Source organism: Haliotis rubra, unplaced genomic scaffold (assembly GCF_003918875.1).
Source record: "Haliotis rubra isolate DU_JTF1 unplaced genomic scaffold, ASM391887v1 Scf29, whole genome shotgun sequence".
In the NCBI taxonomy this organism is placed as follows: Eukaryota; Metazoa; Mollusca; class Gastropoda; order Lepetellida; family Haliotidae; genus Haliotis; species Haliotis rubra.
This window is the reverse complement of record NW_025766957.1, coordinates 2,720,077-2,744,657: the sequence shown is the minus strand read 5'-3', so window position 1 is coordinate 2,744,657 and position 24,581 is coordinate 2,720,077. Positions and strand designations below refer to the sequence as shown.

General features: G+C 40.5%; 1 protein-coding gene across 6 annotated transcripts in view; it reads left to right on the top strand.

Annotated features, from left to right (window-relative positions):
- Positions 1-24,581, top strand: part of LOC124281841 — a 79,828-nt gene that overhangs the window by 16,819 nt on the left and 38,428 nt on the right. Inside the window, exons 1-2 of one of the 6 annotated variants that reach the window (XM_046717838.1) lie at positions 20,602-20,734; positions 21,786-21,933. The exons of 3 other annotated variants lie outside the window; for them this stretch is intronic. In XM_046717838.1, coding sequence (XP_046573794.1) covers positions 21,914-21,933 — 20 coding nt within the window. In that variant the 5' untranslated portion in view covers positions 20,602-20,734; positions 21,786-21,913. Of the gene's footprint in view, positions 1-20,601; positions 21,934-24,581 lie in introns of those variants that run through there. 2 more of the 6 variants (XM_046717837.1, XM_046717836.1) reach the window with 2 other exon arrangements.

Sequence of the window (24,581 nt, the reverse complement as noted above, 5' to 3'; positions counted from 1 at the left end):
TCATGACGTATGTGATCTTTAAATTTTAACATCCAATTGTTTCTATTATGATTTCACGTTAAATTAAACGTACGAGTCTTTAGTCTGTGTTGTAGACTTTATGTTGTGATTAGTTAGTATGAAGACACTGTTTTATCAGACGAAAATTGCAACAGGATATTGCAACAAGCGATGATCACGCATTCATATCTCTATTTCCCAAATCCTTTTCTTTGGTCCATTTGTCTGGTCTAATTCTCCTCAGGGCTACACGTTCATCAATGTACCTGTACCTGACTTGCTCTGTCTGAGGCGGGGTAGCCTAGTGATAGAAGATGTTACCAGCCACTCTCGTTCAGTTCTCAGCACTGGTGAACAGTGTTATTCATTTTTTTATGTTTCCTTCAAACAGTTACTACTCTTGTTTCCTTCAAACAAGAGTAGTAACTGTTTGGCAGTCTGTTTGATGTTTCTCCCTGTCACAGATAAACATACAAACCTTGCGTATGTCAAGTGTCAGTATTTAGTGTGAGTTTAGTTTTACTCCGCTTTTAGCAATATCATGGCGGGGAACACCAGAAATGGACTTCACACATTGAAGAAGAAACATGCACCTATAACAATCTCTGTGAAAACTATTTTTGGGGATGTGTGTGATAAGCACACAAGTGATATGGGGCACGGCAGCCAAATTGTCGAGGCCGACACAACTCGATCAACTGAATGAGGGTTCGGTTCCCAGAGTTTTGACGATGTATTTCTTGTTCTGTCAGCTCCATGACAGTACGTTTACCACAGTATTCTTGTTCCTAGGTAATTTGGGGCTAGTGTACTCACTGACAAGCTCACTATGGCGTCCTTCGGCTGCAAGGGGAAGCCTGGCCAGTTTGCCATACAACACTAACCTAGTGAGTGAGTAAGTAAGTATTGTTTTACGCCGCTTTCAGCAATATTCCAGCAATATCACGGCAGGGAACACGAGAAATGGGCTTCACACGTTGTACCCATATGGGGAATCGAACCCGGGTCTTCGGCTTGACGAGCGAACGCTTTTACCACTAGGCTACTCCACCGCCCCATTCAGTATTTAGACATACCGTGAATACCTGAGGCAGGTATTCAAATCGTGAGAGGCTGCTGCTAGTAAATGGTTTCTTCATCTTGATGAACATTTATGGACGTACCCTCCGATGAGGATGTTCGTAAACCAAACAGCAGGCGTTTTCCATTTTTTGATAAATTGAAATCATTCAACCTTATTTTACTTTCATTTGGGTCAGCGCACGAAACTCTGTTGCTATTATTTGGATTACTTGATTTCGCGGGTACTTTATGGATATTTATCTTATTAAACTCGTCTGCCCGGAGAGTAGCACACCTAAAGACGATATAAGATGGTACTTTTTGTTCCCCTGACTGGCCATGGGCATTAAGGGGATGAAACAAGGACTGGCCGGCTCGGACTTAGTATGGCTGGCCCTGGAAACCCGGTCTTGTAAATATGGCCAACTTACATGCAGAACGATATATAAGTACTAAAATAATCGTTAACCACTAATTCCTCGCACCATATCATCACCATTCGTCTTAACAGAAAACAAATGACTGTCGATGTTCCTGTGATTTAATATCCACATAACAATTAAATGTAATCCGTGCCTAAATGCATTTACCATATTTTACATTGAGTCAACGGTATTATTCCCGAATAACTGAATGAAACGCGCTAACGATGATCGCATTTAAACATTGACGAAATTTTCTGCGAGCCTGTAGGATTAATCGATATGCAATAGCGCTTCCCCCGACCAAGAACTGTTTACACATATCCCTCCTCACTTAAGCAAGTCACCAGATAAAAGTTCAGCATGCTCCGACATGTTTAGCCAGTCGGTAAATGAATTAAAATGAACATCTGTAAAAATATTAGTTATTTAGGTATATTTCGGGCAATAAATATTCCATGAACTTAATAAAATTACAATAGATCTTTACACATAATTGGGTTGCTTGATGCCTAGTCGTCATTACTGTGTTGTTTAGCTGGTCATAATCATATGGTAGCTTAACAGGTCACCCTTATCGGGTTGCTTAGATAGTCACAATTATTAGGGTTGCTTAGATAGTCACAATTATTAATGTTGCTTATATTGTCACCATGATTAGGGTTGCTTAGATAATCACCATTATTGGGTTGCTTACTAGATAGTCATCATTATTGGGGTGCTTAGATAGTCATCCTTATTTGGGTGCTTATATAGTCACCTTTATTAGGGTTGCTTAAATAGTCACCATTATTATGGTTGCATCGAGTAATCATTATTAGGGTTGGTTAGACAGTCACCATTATTGGGTAACTTAGATAATCACCGTTATTCGGTTGCTTAGATAGTCACAGTTATTATGGTTGTTTAGATAGTCAACATTATTAGGGTTGCTTAGACAGTCACCATTATTGGGGTGCTTATATAATCACCTTTATTAGGGTTGCATCGAGTAATCATTATTAGGGTTGCTCAGACAGTCACCGTTATTAGGGTTTCTTAGATAGTCACCGTTATTAGGGTTGCTTAGATTGTCACCATTATTAGGGTTTCTTAGACAGTCACCGTTATTAGGGTTGCTTAGACAGTCACCGTTATTAGGGTTGCTTAGACAGTCACCATTATTAGGGTTGTTTAGACAGACACCGTTATTAGGGTTGATCAGACAGTCACCATTACTAGGGTTGCTTGGACAGTCACCGTTATTAGGGTTGCTTAGACAATCACCGTTATAAGGGTTGCTTAGATAATCACCGGTATAAGGGTTGTTTAGACAGTCACCGTTATTAGGGTTGCCTTGACAGTCACCGTTATTAGGGCCTTAGACAGTCACCGTTATTAGGGTTGCTCAGTCACCATTATTAGTAGACAGTCACCGTTATTAGGGTTGCTTAGACAGTCACCGTTATTAGGGTTGCTTAGACAGTCACCGTTATTAGGGTTGCTTAGACAGTCACCGTTATTAGGGTTGCTCAGACAGTCACCGTTATTAGGGTTGCTTAGACAGTCACCGTTATTAGGGTTACTTAGACAGTCACAGTTATTAGGGTTGCTTAGACAGTCACCGTTATTAGGGTTTCTTAGACAGTCACCGTTATTAGGGTTGCTTAGACAGTCACTGTTAGGGTTGTTTAGACAGTCACCGTTATTAGGGTTGCTCAGACAGTCACCGTTATTAGGGTTGCTGAGACAGTCACCGTTATTAGGGTTGCTCAGACAGTCACCGTTATTAGGGTTGCTTAGACAGTCACCGTTATTAGGGTTGCTTAGACAGTCACCGTTATTAGGGTTGCTTAGATAGTCACCGTTATTAGGGTTGCTGAGACAGTCACCGTTATTAGGGTTGCTCAGACAGTCACCGTTATTAGGGTTGCTTAGACAGTCACCGTTATTAGGGTTGCTTAGACAGTCACCGTTATTAGGGTTGCTTAGACAGTCACCGTTATTAGGGTTGCTTAGACAGTCACCGTTATTAGGGTTGCTTAGACAGTCACCGTTATTAGGGTTGCTTAGACAGTCACCGTTATTAGATAGGGTTATTAGGGTTGCTCAGACAGTCACCGTTATTAGGGTTGCTGAGACAGTCACCGTTATTAGGGTTGCTTCAGACAGTCACCGTTATTAGGGTTGCTTAGACAGTCACCGTTATTAGGGTTGCTCAGACAGTCACCGTTATTAGGGTTGTTTAGATAGTCACCGTTTTTAGGGTTGCTCAGACAGTCACCGTTATTAGGGTTGCTTAGACAGTCACCGTTATTAGGGTTGCTAAGACGGTCACCGTTATTATGGTTTCTTAGATAGTCACCGTTATTAGGGTTGCTTAGACAGTCACCGTTATTAGGGTTGCCTTGACAATCACCGTTATTAGGGTTGCTTAGGCAGTCACCGTTATTAGGGTTGCTTAGACAGTCACCGTTATTAGGGTTTCTTAGATAGTCACCGTTATTAGGGTTGCTCAGACAGTCACCGTTATTAGGGTTGCTGAGACAGTCACCGTTATTAATGTTGCTTAGACAGTCACCGTTATAAGGGTTGCTTAGACAGTCACCGTTATTAGGGTTGCTCAGACAGTCACCGTTCTTAGGGTTGTTCAGACAGTCACCGTTATTAGGGTTGCTTAGACAGTCACCGTTATTAGGGTTGCTTAGACAGTCACCGTTCTTAGGGTTGCTCAGACAGTCACCGTTATTAGGGTTGCTCAGACAGCCACCGTTATAAGGGTTACTTAGACAGTCACCGTTATTAGGGTTGCTTAGACAGTCACCGTTATTAGGGTTTCTTAGATAGTCACTGTTATTAGGGTTTGCTTAGATAGTCACAGTTATTAGGGTTGTTTAGATAGTCACCGTTATTAGGGTTGCTTAGACAGTCACCGTTATTAGGGTTGCTTAGATAGTCACCGTTTTAGGGTTTGCTCAGGCAGTCACCGTTATTAGGGTTGCTCAGACAGTCACCGTTATTAGGGATGCTCAGACAGTCACCCTTTTAGGGTTGCTTAGACAGTCACCGTTATTAGGGTTGCTAAGACGGTGACCGTTTTAGGATTGCTCAGACAGTCACCGTTATTAGGGTTGCTGAGACAGTCACCGTTATTAATGTTGCTTAGACAGTCACCGTTATAAGGGTTGCTTAGACAGTCACCGTTATTAGGGTTGCTTAGACAGTCACCGTTCTTAGGGTTGCTTAGACAGTCACCGTTATTAGGGTTGCTCAGACAGTCACCGTTATTAGGGTTGCTTAGACAGTCACCGTTATTAGGGTTGCTTAGACAGTCACCGTTCTTAGGGTTGCTCAGACAGTCACCGTTCTTAGGGTTGCTCAGACAGCCACCGTTATAAGGGTTACTTAGACAGTCACCGTTATTAGGGTTGCTTAGACAGTCACCGTTATTAGGGTTTCTTAGATAGTCACTGTTATTAGGTTTGCTTAGATAGTCACAGTTATTAGGGTTGTTTAGATAGTCAACATTATTAGGGTTGCTTAGACAGTCACCGTTATTAGGGTTGCTTAGATAGTCACCGTTTTTAGGGTTGCTCAGGCAGTCACCGTTATTAGGGTTGCTCAGACAGTCACCGTTATTAGGGATGCTCAGACAGTCACCCTTTTTAGGGTTGCTTAGACAGTCACCGTTATTAGGGTTGCTAAGACGGTGACCGTTATTAGGATTGCTCAGACAGTCACCGTTATTAGGGTTGCTTAGACAGTCACCGTTATTAGGGTTGCTTAGACAGTCACCGTTATAAGGGTTGCTTAGACAGTCACCGTTATTGGGGTTGCTTAGACAGTCACCGTTATTAGGGTTGCTTAGATAGTCACTGTTATTAGGTTTGCTTAGATAATCACAGTTATTAGGGTTGTTTAGATAGTCAACATTATTAGGGTTGCTTAGACAGTCACCGTTATTAGGGTTGCTTAGATAGTCACTGTTATCAGGTTTGCTTAGATAGTCACAGTTATTAGGGTTGTTTAGATAGTCAACATTATTAGGGTTGCTTAGATAGTCACCATAATTAGGGTGAGAAGGGCATGAGCACCCATTTTCAGTTTGCTTTTAACGCCGTTTTCAGCAATATTACAGTTACACCGCGGCCTGCTGGTTCAAAGGGAGGAAAACCCGAGGTCTTAGACGTTTACAACTTACTTGAACTGCACGATTAGTGGTATCGCGCTGACAAACCTAGTAATGAAGATTTGAACCTATGATCATACTCGACTCTTCTTACGATAGGACAACAGTGCGACTCACGTTGCCTCCATCTGATGAAGACCGGTGTAATTTCAATGATTTCTGTTTTAGATTCATTATACCACTGAGCAGGATTTACAGATAGGATTGGGTCTGTTTTCCTATTCGTCTAGTGTCAACATGTTCTTTTCCTCTCTAATCAAATTTAAATTTATATTGAATTTTGCCTGTTTTCGTGCATTTTCTTCAGGATTTGCAGTTTGAAATCTCTTGGGAATTGGCCCTTAAACCCAAATGTGTAAGAGAAACGATTTTAAATATCTCTGACACGTCCAAATTTAAATCCTTGTTCGTGCATAACAAACCTGATGTTAAAAATACATGCAGTGCTACTTTCCTAACGTTTGTTATCAATCAAGGTCCAGAATCATACCCAGTATTGATTGACCCTGCTACCTAATGTTTATCACCTGTTTTGTTCAACTGATGGCCATTAAGCAGCCAGATTGCAAATATTTTCATGCTCTTTTGAACCCCTCGCTTTCACGCTGGTAGCTCGTTGTGCTTTATAGCCCATATATCGCACAAATATAGTTTATGAATCAATATCACAGAGGCATTTTCTCGCAGCTGCAGCTGAATTGTAGAAGCCATGTGTGTATTGTGTTTTTTGCTTTGTAGAGGCTATGTGATAATAAGTAGGAAGCCAAAACCGGTTAAAAGAAACTCTGGGCTTTGTTTTAACGTAATTATAGCAAAACGTGTGCCATTAATAACCTAGCTTTATCAAGGTTTCTTTTCAAGGGTTAGTTAGTTTAAACTCTTTTTTTGCAATACGCATGTTCAAACACATGAGTGTGTGTAATTTCCACTTGTATTTTATATTAAGCATATCTGATACAAATCCTTATACCTCCCTGAAAAGCAACAGCATCTCTCACCTTCATACCATCGGTGGCTAGGTAGAACAGGTCAGTTGCTTGATATATGTATTAGTGTGATAATATTAACTATCGTAAAAAATGTACTCTTCATCTTATTTATCTTGCAATGATTAGTGATTTCAATCCAACTAAAATACAATAAATTCGCTCCTAGGATCATAAATACACGCAAATGAGGTCAGTTAGCACTGCTACTTTTAATAAGCTTCCATACATCGATGGAATGTTGTGCAAGCGTTACCAATGCTAGTCACCATGTGCGTGCGTTTGTGTGTACAATTATGATTTATTTTGACTCTATGTGAAATTGGCATCTGTTGACCACAGAACTGCATTCATAAGCGGTTTTAGAAGGTACTTCAGTGCAATTTTATATCGATTGTTTTCATCAGGGCATGACATGATAAAGAGAGTTTAATCTTTATGTTTCCGTATCTTAATTATAAAGTAGGAATAGGAAATATGCATTATGAACGCCACATGGATGATTTCCTTCACACTGTGTAAGGAAATGCGGATCCCCCTTTCTGGTCTACTGGATGGAGCTCCTATCCAGTATCCAGAGAGCGAAACGTCGATTACCGCGTTCGCTTTTCGGCCGCGCCGCACCAAAAGAGGTTAAAAGATGGTACTTGGTATTCCCTGCTTGGCAATCTGGCAATCTGGCAATCGACATTAAGAGAATGAAACAAGAACTTGTTTCGTAGTAAATACACTGTGTCTGAGTGGGATGTTGAAACTACCACGAGGTAGCTTTGTGGGCCAGCCCCGTCTTTTGTCCGAACTACGGCTAATACCAGACAAAGACGCGCACGCAAATGCACACACGCTACTTATTATTGAACGCGACTTTAAACGCCATTTTGATTCATTCAATTTGAAATCGACGTGTTGGGTCAAGAGTGCTGGTCTTTGGACGTACGAACAGGTTTTAAGTGTGTCTGTGTGGCTGTCGTTATGTCCGCTCTTGTGCGCCCGCCTCGTGGCCATAACAGTATTACATAAACGCTAGTATTTACACTGCTAATTTAGTTGGAAGCAAACCTTATGCATGAAAAAGACTTTGAAGTAATGTCGTCGGCAATGATTTGGTGCCGGAGCACCAATACTATCTGGATCGAAGCCTTGAAATTGCCGCATCAGTCTAAAACCGTCGTGCAAACTTTGAGCCCAAAGATTTTTGTTTTAGATCAGTCATAAACATAAAAAACCGTAAATTGATTTTCAAATTCATCTTTCATATTGAATATATCGGTGTTGACATGTCTGACTATTAATCGATGTCCCCCAAATAGCGCATGCATTCAGCGTATGCATCTTGAAGATGCAATTTATATACGGTGGAATGCGTAATTTAAAGAACAGAAATAGGCAATGTACACAGTAGTCACAATGCCTAATTTAGGGGGTTCTCTTTGCTCAGTGACCAATGCGGCTGAAAGAAACTCGAGAACTAAAGGAAGTGATGTTTCGTGATAGCAGATATGAAATACCCATTAACTAAATTATCGCAGAAGTTGCGTTACACTACGGCTCTGTGAAGCGGAGAATCAATAAACATTTGAAGATAATCAGAAACGTGACCTCTTCTAGTAAATAACTCTCTTCGGCAATCCCTCCGCCGCCATATTTAATCAAAATCTGTGACCTTGTCGAAGGACAAATTTGTTGACTCATCTTACACTCTGAGCAATTGGAGTAATATTGCTGTCTCTGTTTCCACATCGGCTCCATCTGAAAGCATTAATGCTAAGTTTACTTGTAGGTCATCATCTTGATGCAACGTACACATAAGATGAGTGTGATTGGCTGGAAATTGGGCTGAATATTTTACAGCATAACGTTTGTTGGGCAAATACACACTTCTATGTTATTGGTAAACATTCCACGGCACATCTCAACGCTTTGTTATTTTCAGCGTTTATGAATTTGGTGATGAATGTGGTGAAGTATTCATGAGTTGCAGATTCACAGCTAGATGGTGAATGGGTGGATGGATGGATGGATGAATGGATGGATAGACAGTTTTGTATACTTAGTATTTGATAAATGACTATTTGTATATTTAGGCAAGTTTATGTTTCCAACCATTCCAAAGCATCTGCACTGACTCATTTCAAAAGTCATCAAACATGATATTTTGTTCACATGTATCATGGTAATACTGTTGATGAATGTGCTAAAAATTCGTATTACCAATATTGGTGCTATAATGTCAATGATATAATTTATCAATGTCCGCCTCTACAAACCAGGGAGCGCTTCCAGTGATAACAGGTTCATTACTCATCTCATCAACGTACCTTACTACCAGAATATACTTCATATTTCTATGACCACCTCAGTGGCCTAGTGGAAATTGTGTACACCCTGCCTTGTACTCGGCATTAAGGTGACAAAACAGCCCACATCATATTTCTGAATCCGAGAGGGATACTCCTCCTCGGATCTACATTAGCATCTTGCAATTGCAGGTTAAATACCCGTCACCTGGACAAATTTCATGTCTAAGTTATGAATGTGTTTTTGTATGCTTTATTGAATATATTGATCTTCTCATATATTAACACAACATTTTGAAAATAGACTGATACGCAAATTTTACTTATACATAGTGCTTATTTGTTTGCTGTGTGAGCATGCGTGCGCGCACGCGTGTGTGTATGTATGCGTGTATGCATGCGTGTGTATTCAAGAAATTTATAAAAGGGCAATTTGGTCTAATATTTTAAGACCATAATTTGTTTGATGATCTTATTTATGCCGTGAAGAATTCTGCTATGAAAACGATTGTTTTGGCCCAATTCCCATTTGTTTATCAAGATTCAGACCCCGCGTTTTTCGAAATATGGATAACTCTACATGTGGTCCTTGCATTGCCGGGTTTTGTAGCAAAATCACATTTAGTTGATGAAAAAGATCCAACTACTTGACGTGTCGTATACCATGTATATTGGTGCACACGTTCTTCCTGGGATTGGTGCAGTCCACAATGTCCAATTTTAAGAATCGATACAGTACTAACGGGAGTGCCCCTGTGCTACAATGATTTAATCTTATCAAGTATTTGGTTCGTGTAATGAAATTGTACCCCCACACATTGCTGACAATTTAGATTTTTGTGGTTCCGCTGGGACTATGAATAACGATGATAATCCCACGTTCTTTCGGGACTTTTAAAGACTTTCATCAAGCTTTCAGAAACATCACTTCACGTACCGACGAATTGTGTTGATCGGCTTGCAGTAAATAGACTCAATCAATATTACTCTACTCTGTGAATGTACACACATGATGCTTCTGTGAGGAGGAACATAAAACCCTTAAGGAGCAATTCTTCTCTTGACGCGGCATCACCGAGACAAACTATCACGATCATGTTTTGCATACTAACATGATCTTTTGGGCAAAACCATAGGAGCCTGGCTATGATTCACTCAACATCTCGAAATATGGGGGATGTCTTATGTTCCTGACACGTTTATACCTTCTAAGCTTCTACGCATACCAAAATATGAATTATTGATACGACACGGCCCTTGTTTATCCATCCTGTAAATGTTAAACAGTAAAAAACAAATGCCGTCTCAATTTTTTCAAAAAGTAATTGCGTTTTTGACACAAAAGCCTGGGATGCTTTCATTTTCAATGCTTCACGAGAATGTACTCTTTGGTGTCCAGCTCTTTTGGCAGCTTCGTCTTATTAACCATCAGATATGTACACTATGGTGCCCAGCTCTGTAGGAAGATTCGTCTTGTTCTCCAAGAGTTATGTACACTATGGCGTCCAGCTCTGTGGGCAGATTCGTCTTGTTCTCCAAGAGATATTTGCACTATGGTGTCCAGTTCTGTAGGAAGATTCATCTTGTTCTCCGTGAGATATGCCCACTATGGTGTCCAGCTCTGTAGGCAGATTCATCTTATTAACCATGAGATATGTACACTATGGTGTCCAGCTCTGTGTGCAGATTCGTCTTGTTCTCCATGAGATATGTACACTATGGTGTCCAGCTCTGTGTGCAGATTCGTCTTGTTCTCCAAGAGATATGTACACTATGGTATCCAGCTCTGTAGGAGGATTCGTCTTGTTCTCCAAGAGATATGTACACTATGGTGTCCAGCTCTGTAGGAAGATTCGTCTTGTTCTCCATGAGATATGTACACTATGGTGTCCAGCTCTGTAGGTAGATTCGTCTTGTTCTCCAAGAGATATTTGCACTATGGTATCCAGCTCTGTAGGAAGATTCATCTTGTTCTCCATGAGATATGCCCACTATGGTGTCCAGCTCTGTGTGCAGATTCGTCTTATTAACCATCAGATATGTACACTATGGTGTCCAGCTCTGTGGGCAGATTCGTCTTGTTCTCCATGAGATATTTGCACTATGGTGTCCAGCTCTGTAGGAAGATTCATCTTATTAACCATGAGATATGTACACTATGGTATCCAGCTCTGTGTGCAGATTCGTCTTGTTCTCCATGAGATATGTACACTATGGTGTCCAGCTCTGTAGGAAGATTCGTCTTGTTCTCCAAGAGATATGTACACTATGGTGTCCAGCTCTGTAGGAAGATTCGTCTTGTTCTCCATGAGATGTGTACACTATGGTATCCAGCTCTGTGGGCAGATTCGTCTTGTTCTCCAAGAGATATTTGCACTATGGTGTCCAGCTCTGTAGGAAGATTCATCTTGTTCTCCATGAGATATGCCCACTATAATGTCCAGCTCTGTAGGCAGATTCATCTTGTTCTCCATGAGATATGTACACTATGGTGTCCAGCTCTGTGGGCAGATTCGTCTTGTTCTCCATGAGATATGTACACTATGGTGCCCAGCTCTGTGGGCAGATTCGTCTTGTTCTCCATGAGATATGTACACTATGGTGTCCAGCTCTGTGGGCAGATTCGTCTTGTTCTCCAAGAGATATTTGCACTATGGTGTCCAGCTCTGTAGGAAGATTCATCTTGTTCTCCATGAGATATTTGCACTATGGTGTCCAGCTCTGCAAGCAGATTCATCTTATTAACCATGAGATATGTACACTATGGTGTCCAGCTCTGTGGGCAGATTCGTCTTGTTCTCCATGAGATATTTGCACTATGGTGTCCAGCTCTGTAGGAAGATTCATCTTATTAACCATGAGATATGTACACAATGGTATCCAGCTCTGTGTGCAGTTTCGTCTTGTTCTCCATGAGATATTTGCACTATGGTGTCCAGCTCTGTGGGCAGATTCGTCTTGTTCTCCAAGAGATATGTACACTATGGTTTCAAGCTCTGTAGACAGATTCGTCTTGTTCTCCATGAGATATGTACACTATGGTGTCCAGCTCTGTGGGCAGATTCGTCTTGTTCTCCAAGAGATATTTGCACTATGGTGTCCAGCTCTGTAGGAAGATTCATCTTTTTCTCCATGAGATATGCCCACTATGGTGTCCAGCTCTGTAGGAAGATTCATCTTTTTCTCCATGAGATATGCCCACTATGGTGTCCAGCTCTGTAGGCAGATTCATCTTGTTCTCCATGAGATATGTACACTATGGTGTCCAGCTCTGTGGGCAGATTCGTCTTGTTCTCCATGAGATATGTACACTATGGTGTCCAGCTCTGTGGGCAGATTCGTCTTGTTCTCCATGAGATATGTACACTATGGTGTCCAGCTCTGTGTGCAGATTCGTCTTGTTCTCCATGAGATATGTACACTATGGTGTCCAGCTCTGTGTGCAGATTCGTCTTGTTCTCCATGAGATATGTACACTATGGTGCAGATTCGTCTTGTTCTCCATGAGATATGCACACTATGGTGTCCAGCTCTGTGGGCAGATTCGTCTTGTTCTCCAAGAGATATGTACACATGGTGTCCTCTGTGGGCAGATTCGTCTTGTTCTCCATGAGATATGCACACTGTGTGCAGATTCGTCTTGTTCTCCATGAGATATGCACACTATGGTGTCCAGCTCTGTGGGCAGATTCGTCTTGTTCTCCATGAGATATGTACACTATGGTGTCCAGCTCTGTGTGCAGATTCGTCTTGTTCTCCAAGAGATATGTACACTATGGTATCCAGCTCTGTGTGCAGATTCGTCTTGTTCTCCATGAGATATGCACACTATGGTGTCCAGCTCTGTGGGCAGATTCGTCTTGTTCTCCATGAGATATGTACACTATGGTGTCCAGCTCTGTGGGCAGATTCGTCTTGTTCTCCATGAACAAGTTCTCCAAGTTCCTTCCTCTTGTCTGACGCTCTATGCACTTCACCGCTTAAAGAAAAATCACGCCACAGACCATACGGTAACTAGGCGTCATAGTTTTTTTCTTCCGAAACAATCACAGAGCCGTTTCTTGGAACATTAGGAGAAATCATCACGTGATAAAACTACACATGGAAACATGAATGACGTTATATTGGATATAACAGGACCATTAAAGAAATGTACGAGACTCTGCTCTGTTCGTAAGTCACGTTTAATGTTATCAGTAGGTTCGGAATTTCGCTTTTTGCCATGTCAGCCTCTGTCCTCCTCTTAAAACATATTTCGCCCAACTGGAACAGCAGCCTATAAAGTCCATAGACATGACCAGATGCCGTCTTCGGAGTTGTTGATATAAAACACCAGTTCACCTCTTATTGGCAATTCATCAGCCTCAGTTATCTGAAAGGGGACAAAAACTTTCGAGTCGATCGATAATAAAGATCTTCAAACGAAACGGATTTCTAGCATGTTGATGGCGCTGCTTGTTACGTTTAAACGAACCTGAAAGGCCGCATCGAATGCTTTGGATGAATGTTGAAATCATCAAAGTATTTATATATTTTATAAAAGATGCCAATAGGGTACAGAGACAATATACTGCTCTTGTAAAGTGGAAGTGGTGCAGGTCTTCGGCGTTACCGTTTAGATCCGTGAAGATCCGGGTTAGACTTGATCTTCAGCAACCCATTCTTGTCGTAAGAAGCGACTAACGGGATCGGGTGGTCTGGCTCTCTGACTTGGTTGACACATATGTGATCGTATCCTAATTGCGTAGATCGATGCTGTTGATCACTGGAATGTCTGGTCCAGACTCGATTATTTACAGATCGCCGCAATATAATTGGAAACCAGGTGCCGATAGACCAAGAAACATGGTGGAGAGGAAACAGGATTCACACCCAGGAATCATAGGTTTCTTGTGTGGTCATGAAACGTAACTCTGTATAACGATTGCAGATGACGTAGCAGCCAGGGTTTATCAATCATGAAGTCGATGGTCAAAGTGATGTTTTCTGAACCCACAAACATGAAACATTTGTTGTAAATGGTGTTGACGACATATCATGACATTAAAAGCAATAATTTCCTTTTTCACTGAGAGTCAAGTTAATCACAACAACCCTCTAGTCCCTTCATTACCACGACAACTTCATCTCAGCTACAGCTCCGTGAACGGCGATGCTTACATCAAGGAGAAAGCCATTACAAATTAGGAAGTTTTCCCCCGTGAGCCAGTCACGAGATGCCATCATTGTTTATCTGCTACTCGTGGTTGCCTAGCAATACCCGGAATTTGGTATTATCAGGAAGCGTGTTTCTCATTGGGTCAGCGTGGCAAACAAATGTAATTGCTATTCCGTCTGGCCATTTCAAATTATTTTTAAAGTCTGGGACATGACAAGTATTTGAGGATTTTGTTTCGGACCAAAGGAGTGAGTGAGTTTAGTTTTACGCCGCTTATAGCAATGTTCAAGCAATATCACGGCGGTAGACACCAGAAATGGGTTTCACACATTGTACCCATGTGGGAAATCGAACCCGGGTCTTCGGCGTGACGAGCGAACGCTTTAACCACTAAGCTACCCCGCCGAACCTCCAACCAAAGGAACAAACTCAACAAAACACATCATAGGTTAAGTCAACATTACAAAATCGTCATACATTTGAGAACACGATGAAGTAGTTTTCTAGGCTTCAAAAAAATTATACTTATGTGAGGAATCGAACCTGGGTTTTTTGCGCTTCGGTGAACGCTCGAGTCACAAGGTTACGAAGACGAATACAAGCTGTAGGTAAAGAGATCATCATCCATTTATCAAACATGCGATGACGGATTTATTGCTAACTGAATGCTTTACCCTTCAGTAATGCTTGGGCTCGGTTATCTGGTATTCGTATCACCTTTAAAACATCGACGTTTAAATATAGCTTCAGCCAGTGTTGTCATTCAGATTATTGGATGTGTGCCCCAATCTGAAAGGTTGCTCAGTATTTAACTCCGGAAACCAATATCGTTACACCTATGCCTATAACTGTTTTCCTTTATTAGTAAAACTCCAAATAAATAAATAAATAAATAAATAAATAAATAAATAAATAAATAAATAAATAAATAAATAAATAAATAAATAAATAAATAAATAAATAAATAAATAAATAAATAAATAAATAAATAAATAAATAAATAAATAAATAAATAAATCATGCGATGCTGTTTGGAAATGTTCATTGATCACTATGGTAGGAATATCATTGCTTAAAAGTAAATTCGCTGTAATTAGTACAAAGTCACCAAAACCAGCAGATATCTTTCAAAGTCGTGCTTCATCGTAACACGTCTCTTCTACAACTAGCGGGATAATCTGTCTGCCCTTATTTACCTTGTCCTGTGAACCAAGGATAACACCAAAATCATCACGCGCCCTACACCAGTCACGTATATCCGAGTGACGTAGTTGATATTCACGGTGTTCCCCAACAAGATCCAATACCAGCAAATAACAGAGAAGGACCTTTTCCATCATCTGGAAATCCCTTCTACAAGCAGAAACCATTGTACGATTCAATCATACCGATACCCATACCGGGGTATTAGATACTGTAGAAATCTTAATGAATCATGCGTTACAAAAACAGTACAGATATATGTCAAGTCACTAATCAATTACATTATTTGCTAATGATTGGATCGTGCTATCAACTCCGATAGACAGCCCCGCATGTAAAGCTGTTGATGAAATGTAATACGTGTTGACGGTTGGCTTAACCGGCTTAAAATAATAAAGGGAAAACTATATTTTTAATATATAGCTTCATATAATGACTTTTCCAGATGGTAGTTTCCATAAATGTTGGTGTTATAGCTTCACATTATATGTTTGCATGTGCATATCGTAGTGTTGAACAATGAAACCATATATGCCTCACGTATGAAGACAGCATTCATTTATGGATTTCAACATTCTTGCATAAGAAGAAAAACAAAGTTGAGATTCATAGGTATTGACAACATTAAGAAGGTATAAAATGAAACCCAAGCTGGCTATTATCGATATTACAGCTTCTAAATCCTATTTAAAGATTTGATTGATCTTTGAATGATAGTTCATGTAAGATAAGCGTTGCTTGAAGTGTTTTTACGGGAAATAGAAAAACATTGTGCAAGAAAATATTGATTTAGGAAGACATCACTTTCTTCTGTTCATTTGTAAGACAGCTAGAATTTAAGCACACAACCAGATTTGGATCCAGGCGTGATGGTGGCACACATATTTCCAAGTATTAATTCGTGGTCGTCTCTGGTGCCTTAAAACGATGAATAATTCGGGGGTTATGCTTACAAGGTGGGGTTTAATCATGGCTACCCTGCTTTCCAGGCAAAATATATACGTTATATAACACCCTATAAATTCTAATTCGGAAGCCTCAACACATTCGAACATCATATCAGATTGATGTTCAGATTTTTAAGCAACAATTGGTTTAACCTTGACTTTCATGTGTTTGCAGTCGGTGAGGCTGGATAGACTTACCTTATCACGAACACCTGTTATTAACGATTCTTGATAGTGTATCAAAGACACATGCTCATGATTTAGTCGGAATCGTACAGTGGACAGAGAGCAAAGATTTCTTAAGGCTGTGCGCAAAATTTGATCGCTTTTATAAAACACCTTTCTAGACTGGTATTCAAAGTCGGGAAATTTTCTGACCTTAAAACTGTGCATGTTTTTTTTATTAGGGTCATTTCTTGGAGATGATATTTAACACGATGGCGATGATAATACTGATGTGAAGAAGAATTTCAATTTTTATTGGGAAAATCGGCACTGTTCCGAAAACGAAGTCTTGGTTTTCGCTGCTATTCATTGTATGTTTACAAAGTATGATTAACATAAATTAGTGTTTTCATACTGGTCTAGTTACGGGTCCTAGGGCGGGCCATTATAGGGCCTATATATGTTCAATATGTGATTAATTAAGCTTCTGCAATCAAGCGCATTCTTTGATCAGCATGCTTAAAGCAATGTTCAGATGTTTATTGTCTTTGATGCCACAGTGTGTACCAATGCCACTGTCATTTGTGAATGTTTACATGGGTTTTCACTGTGGAATAATTGGATTTCCTCGATTCCATAAATAAACATGAAAAGTGACGAAAACGAAGCCAACACAACATTTTGGGATGGATTTGTAATTATTCTCCTTGAAATACTGCTTGGATCGATGTCGAGCTCAAATCGTGATAGGAATAGCTGCGGCTACTGTTCAGCACCCAATATTCTCACTTGGAGTATTGATTTCGGCTTGAAGTTATGTTTGACTATTATTTTAATATTCTATCCATAATAAACAAGTCATTGCGAACAGCGTTTGCACCCAAGCCTGCATTGATATTTTCTTCCCCTGTAGCTTTCACTCTCCATTGCTGGAATCATATAGTTTATGCTGCGCTACCAATGTGAATTTGCGTAATTAAATCAGACGCATTATCATTGATACTTTTATATGATAAGGACTTAGATCCATATAATGATGCTCGTCGGTTAACAATCTAGATCTATTATAAGTTTTGCAATCTCTCACGTATATATAAGGTGTCTTCATTTATGTTGTGTTGTGAAACATTGATAATGTTCTTTGGTTCTTTGCTAAAAATATCTCCAGACAAAGCTTAAATGTTAGATATCACTTCTGAATGTTTATGCATTGATGATGTTACATCAGTTACAAATTCAAACTCCTGTAATGTTTACACAACATGAAAATAGGCCACAGATTTAGTAATGAGAAGCCACGTAACTTCGGGTGAACCGTACAGCATATCAAATTAAGTTCTTAGACGTTTACGACTTGGTAAAACAAGGTGCTGACAGACCAAGACAAATTATTCGGGGCAAACAGGGATTCAAACTCATGTTTATAAGGAAGTGGCACACTAAAGGGACGCAACTCTGCATGGCGACACTGTCACTGACGACGATAGTTCATATGGTTAATGTTACAACATACGCTAGAGTGCATTTGTGTATCTCTGTGTATACACAGTATAACCTAGGAAAGCAGCTTTTGTGTCCATTTTGGACCCGTGGAGATCCGGGTTCGACCCATGCCTGTCGTAAGAGCTGACTAACAGGATCGGGTGGTCAGGCTCCCTGACTTGGTTGACACATGTCATCGTATCCCAATTGCGTAGGTCGATGCTCATGTTGTTGATGACTGCATTGTCTGGTCCAGACTCGATTATTTACAGACCGCCGCCATATAGCTGGCATATTGCTGAGTGCGGCGTTAAACAACTAACCAACCAACCTTTTTGGAAACATTCTGAAACAGAGAATATATCAGAGTACATTTATAAGGGAAAATATACTCTCCCAAAAAAGAAACGCATCATGAAAATAGCAATTTCATGTAGCAATGAATTAAAACGTGATTCATTTTACAAAAGGTTTTGCTCTGTTTATGAGTCCTATTGTGTTTATGTTTTGAAACATCACAACAAAACGCACCATCCGTAAAATACCCGTATTTAACAGCATGATTTTCAATTTCGGCGTGTAGTGTCACAGAATACAATGTACACAATTCACATGCAATGCACGTGAAAGTTGGGGAGCAGATAGTCTCAATGATGGGTATAAAAGGTTGATCGCTGTCTGTCGATTATTCACAGTATTTGGAATATTGTTGAACGCAAAATGCCACGTCTAAGTGAAGCCAACCGTCATATCGCCATTGGTTTGCTTGAAGCTAGCCAGTCTCAACGTGCAGTTGCCCGACCCATGAATGTTCCCCAAAGCACCATTTCACGGCTCTGGGAGAGATATCGCCGGCAGAATGCGGTAGCAGATGCCCCTCGTAGTGGGCGACCTCGAGCGACCACTGCGGCGCAGGATCGCTACATCCGGGTACATCACCTGCGTCATCGAACAGCTACGGCGACCAGTACCGCTCGACAAATACCCGGATTGAGGAGGCTTTCTGCACAGACCGTCAGGAACAGGTTGAGAGAGGCTGGTTTACGTGCCAGAAGATCTTATTTTGGCCCTGTGCTTCGACAACAACATCGTCGACATCGAGTTCAATGGTGCACCAACGTTCAGGCCTGGAACCTACCGAATTGGAGTAGAATCTGGTTCAGTGATGAATCACAATTTCTATTGGAACGACGCGATGGAAGAATGCGGGTGTACAGACGTCGATGTGAACGTTTCGCCGACGCTTGCGTTCCCCAGGTGGACAGATTCGGCCGGGGAGGTGTTATGATGTGGGGAGCTATCACCTGCCGTAGGAGAAGTGATTTGGTGATGATCCAGGGCAACCTGACAGCTCAACGGTACTGTGACGAAATCCTACGCCCACACCTCCTTCCAATCATTGATCGCCAGAGGGAGTTGTTTCAACAGGACAATGCCAGGCCCCACACAGCACGTCACACTAGAGACTTCCTCCAGAACCACAACATCAATGTGCTCCCCTGGCCCTCAAGATCACCGGACTTAAACCCGATCGAACATTTGTGGGATGCCCTGGACAGACGGGTGCGACGCCATAACCCTCAGCTCCAGACACTTCAGCAACAGGCACGACAGGCAGAGTGGCCTGCGATTTGGCAACACGAGATTCTGAGACTTATTCTTTCGATGCCGAGGCGATGCCGTGCAGTTCTCGATGCCCACGGTGGTCACACGAGGTATTGACTTCAGCGCCACCACACGTCTCCATGTGACACTCAAACTGACTTTCCTCGAGTTGGTGCCAAAGACGGAGAGTATATGTCTTTGTAAAATTCGACCTATAAATACAATCGAATGCCTGATTCTTCGAATTGTCAGAAAAACCAATTCTACCTTATAACTATAAGACAACAACAACAATAACAACCGTAACAGATGTTATCGATAAAACATCGATGTAATGAGGAATGAATTTCATTCGATTTATATGAGAGTATGTGTATGCTTTTCTATTCGTCTGTTTTAAAAAATTGATAGACACTTTTTTTCTTATATTTGGATGATAATTGAGTTTGCGACATGCGGTAAGTTGAGAATCCAGTTTATGTGCACGACACACGTGCTTCACTGTTCTTAATGACATGGGTGCATGTGTATGGCGTAGGTCAAGATCACATTCAGTTCAATGTACTTCAACAAAATTCTTGTGTTATAGTACTCACCAACAGTAATACTTCATACACTTAACACATATCCATCCAACGAGAGTTAACGTTTGGAAACAGATGTTAAAGAGCGTCAAACACTTACCACAACATATACAGGTTTCATTTTACAGTGTCTTATCTGACACTCTTCAGAAGTTAAATCATATCAAATTACCTCTTTTTCCATTTTCTTATACATGATGCTCACACACGTATATATGAGATTCTGAAGTAGTTTCACAAATCGACATGCATAGATATCTAATGCAGTTGTTACATATCACTTGTCAGAATGAAAGCCTATTTATCCAACTAACAAAACGCCCCTGATTTCGCAAAGTCACTTCGATGCACACACCTGTTAAATCTCTCATTGATACATTCGCCAACGAAAGAGGATATTATTAGATTGGGCAGGTTTCATGATAAGCGCAGCGCCGCGTAGACATATTCTTCACTAGCAGCTACAACCAATTACCAAGCCTGTACCTGGTCCCAAACAAGGTTTTTGACTTGCCCGATATACAGCTCTAAGTCGTAGAGGAGATGGAAGTTAGAACACGCCTTAGCTTTTACAGCTCGGTGGTATAACTTCTTGAGGAGGCATGCTTCTTCTTGGCATGGCACGCACCTGTGGTTTTACAAATACTCGTGGCAGGTATGATGTTAGAAGGACTTGCCTTGGTGTGGGTATGCACAGACTTATAAACGGCTGCAGAAGGTCTTTCATGCCAATGCCTTAATATTTAAGTCGGTTATGACGATTGCAACTGTTTGTGTGTTTCCCTGGGATCATTACCTGGTTACTGTGTCACGGTGTGGCGTTTAGTGGTCATAGTCACTTAATATCTAGGCGGTGTCTGCTTTGACTTACATGTACTTTGACAGAGAGGATTACTGCTATCGGCGTCGCTGTGCAGCGGAAGACAGTTCAACCAATTGTTGTGTTCGTGTGAGAACCCGAGTAGCAGGATTCTGAACTTTCAAGATTATCACAGGTTTTGAAAACAAACACGCATCACGGAATGGTTCTAGCTCACTGCTGTGAAGGAAATCAGTTTGCTCTGACGGTGTGTTCTAACTGATATTGAAGTGTCGTCTTTTCAGGAATCAATGTGCATTACAAATGCTGAACCAGATGTTTATTTTTCGTAGAAGATGAATTCTAAATATTTCTTGCTCTCCTTGGAATAGTTTTAGAGTCGTGTGCAACCTTTTTATACAGCATTGATAAGTTTGTTCTTTCATAAAACACAACAGGATCGTTCTCGTCCAGTCGTCCTTTTGGTAAAAAGAGTTGCCAACTTTCCCCAACCTCAATTTCGTTTCATACATCAATACCACTTTGCAATTGATAACCAGTTACGCTTGTTATTAATACAAGCGGGGGTTCACAGCTGTGGCATGATAACTCCACGTATGCGTTCTACCTGAACTTCAGTGTAACGCTAATCAACATTTTTTGGATGTTCATTTAAGCTATTAACGGTTTTACTGTTTGCTCACCCACAGCAAAAAGCTCTCTACAACGGAACACGAACAACGTTACCTGAACATGTAACGCATGCGTGGTGTTATTGCAACATCCTGATTACAGTGTCTCACCTACTATATTGTCATCACCATGGTTACCGTAAAAGAAAACGATAGAACAAATTTGTTCCAAGGTGCTACTTACTTATCAGGATATGAACTCTCTGCCTTCACAGGGTTCCATTTGGCGTAAACTTGGTTATTACCAGCCAAAAGTGTGTTATATAACGGCATAACTACCATCCGGTGAAGACATGCGCAGTGAACCAACGGCGCTACCACTGCTTATACAGTAATTCCTCTCATGATGATGAAAATACAAAGGTAAGTAATTTCGCTTATAGCATGGCATCCGCAAGCTTTCTTGATGCATATTTTGCGATGCTCTCATATAAGTGGTTGATATTGTAATTCTGATTGGTTATTTTTCACAAGAGGATGTCAAGAGGCCAAGAATGTGTATTCTAAGATCCTGCTGAAATAAGGTTACCGATAATCGTTGAATTCCACGAACTCGTACGTCAGGCCAATGGAATCAATTTCGCGATAAGTTTAAGAAAGAACGTGTACTTGATATATTTAAGAACAACAAATGCCTGGAATGGTGCCATATACAAACCTTCATCATATACTCGTATTCCTAGATGCTTATGTGCTTTAACGATTTGAAAATTCCATACTTACGCACCGGCGTAAAAGAAAATTGTGTTACATTACCACTAAGTGATTTAAATGGAGCTGAACCATGTCTCAGTTCAACAAGAACTGCCAGATATATTACGACAGCCGCTTCAGGGCACACAGTGGCAAAGTGTGATTATGGAATTTCCTTAAAAACCGCTTATGACGTCTGGAGCATTACCACTCTGATTCATCTGAAATAACTCTTCCTTGAAAATAATTTGTTCGAACTTGCTATCCCGCTTCCATTCCCCATTTTATCGACTGGGGGCTGGTTATCAGTTATGTCTTTAGCATGGATTTGCTTATTGCACTCCGAAATGCAAAGATATTTCTAGTTTACTTAAATAATGAAATTAGACAAATTTGATTATCCTATAAAGTACGCACATCGCGTTCTGAAATCACGTCGGCCTATGTTGATTTTATGCCTGCATAACTGGCTTAAACCAATTATTTTCCTATTCTTACACAACACGCAAACACATGTACAGCCATGCCAATGGAACCACAGTGTAAAGAACATTGGCAAATGTCCATGTACCGTTTTTCCGGTAAATACAAGAAAGCGTCAATCCGCCGTAGTGTTGTTGAAAATATATATATAGAATCTTCTAAAAGTCAACTAAAGTATGTTGTGTGGGTGTCGCCTTATACCTTCGTTTTTGTTAAACTGGCAAATTGCCATGGGCGGGAACATATCATCAAAATACTTTTCAGCTTTATCTATCCGGAATGCGCCTGACTGTTTGCCAGAAGTGATATAACTAATATTCATCCTGCATCTTTTCTGCATGGTTGTCTGCCTTTATGTTCACTTTTCTTAACATGATTGAATCAGCAATAAGTATCATAATATATGAAGGTGTTATAAATAAACACCTCACCTTATTCTTTAAAGAATACTTCGTTTTAAGCGTGTAAAGATGTTTCTACAATCTTGCAAGGATATCGGAACGTGTACCTAATGCTTTCCACAAGAGTGCTTAGTGCAGTTTAATACTATTTTCACATGTTCTATAGGAAACGTTACACCTCACGTGTGTAATACGATTACCGGAGGGCGTTTAAGACTACTTACGATGCTCCATACGGAACATAATTCTCGTTCACCATGTGCTAGACATATTCCAAATTACACATTTTATATCTTACCGTGACGCTAAAGGTCAATGCAGAATAATATTAGCATTTCTGTGATGATGAAGATTTAAATGAATGCCTTATATTGTAATAATTAATGGAACCAAATCGGTTGTAAAAAAGTTAAATTGAATATGAGGGAGGAAACTAAGCATAAACAGTAATATACGTTCTACATAAACAATAACATAAAAGCTATAAGTCAGGGAATATACACCCTTGATAACATTTTTCCTTGAACAAATTGGGAATATCAAATATGACACATAGAATGCAATGCAACACCTCTAAATCACCTCTTAAAAATGATTGGACCCGTGAAGATCCGGGTTAGAATTGATCTTCAGTAAATCATGCTTGTCGTAAGAGGCGACTAACGGTATCGGGTGGTCAGGCTCGCTGGCTTGGTTGACACATGTCATCGTATCTCAATCGCGTAGATCGATGCTCATGCTGTTGATCACTGGATTTTGTGGTCCAGGCTCGATTATTTACATGACCGCTGCCATATAGCTGGAATATTGCTGAGTGCGGCGTAAAACTAAACTCACTCTCGCACCCGTAAATGATTGGAAAGGAAAAAACTCTCTAAGACATTTGACGTCCCCGTAGGTGTGACAAAATTCGTTTCATGGGTTCGAATACCAGAATCGTCCTCCTTTCGATTCATGTTACATTCTCATGATACCCATGCTCACTTCCTTCAACCAAAATGGTATCCGTCCTTTAATATTAGTTAGATATGACATAACATAACTTAATAACTATTCAAAGCGACATTAAACGAAACCTACACACTCATCTATTTACGTCCAATGTGTATTTTCTGCAAATGTTGGGGCGGTGGGGTAGCTTAGTGGATAAAGTGTTCGCTCGTCGTGCCGAAGACCAGGGTTCAACTGTCCACATGTGTACAGCCCATTTCCGGTGTACCCCCACTGATATTGTTGGAATACTGCTAAAAGCGGCATAAAACTAAACTCACTCACTTCCGCAAATTTAACAACATAAAAACTACATTTTAGTTCAATGCAAGAGCGCTTAAATATATATAATTTAATTATAATTTGGAAACAAAAGAGGCATTGAATTGTGCACTGTTAAATTTGCAAACTAGATTTGAGTATAATCGATTTATTTGCAGTGTT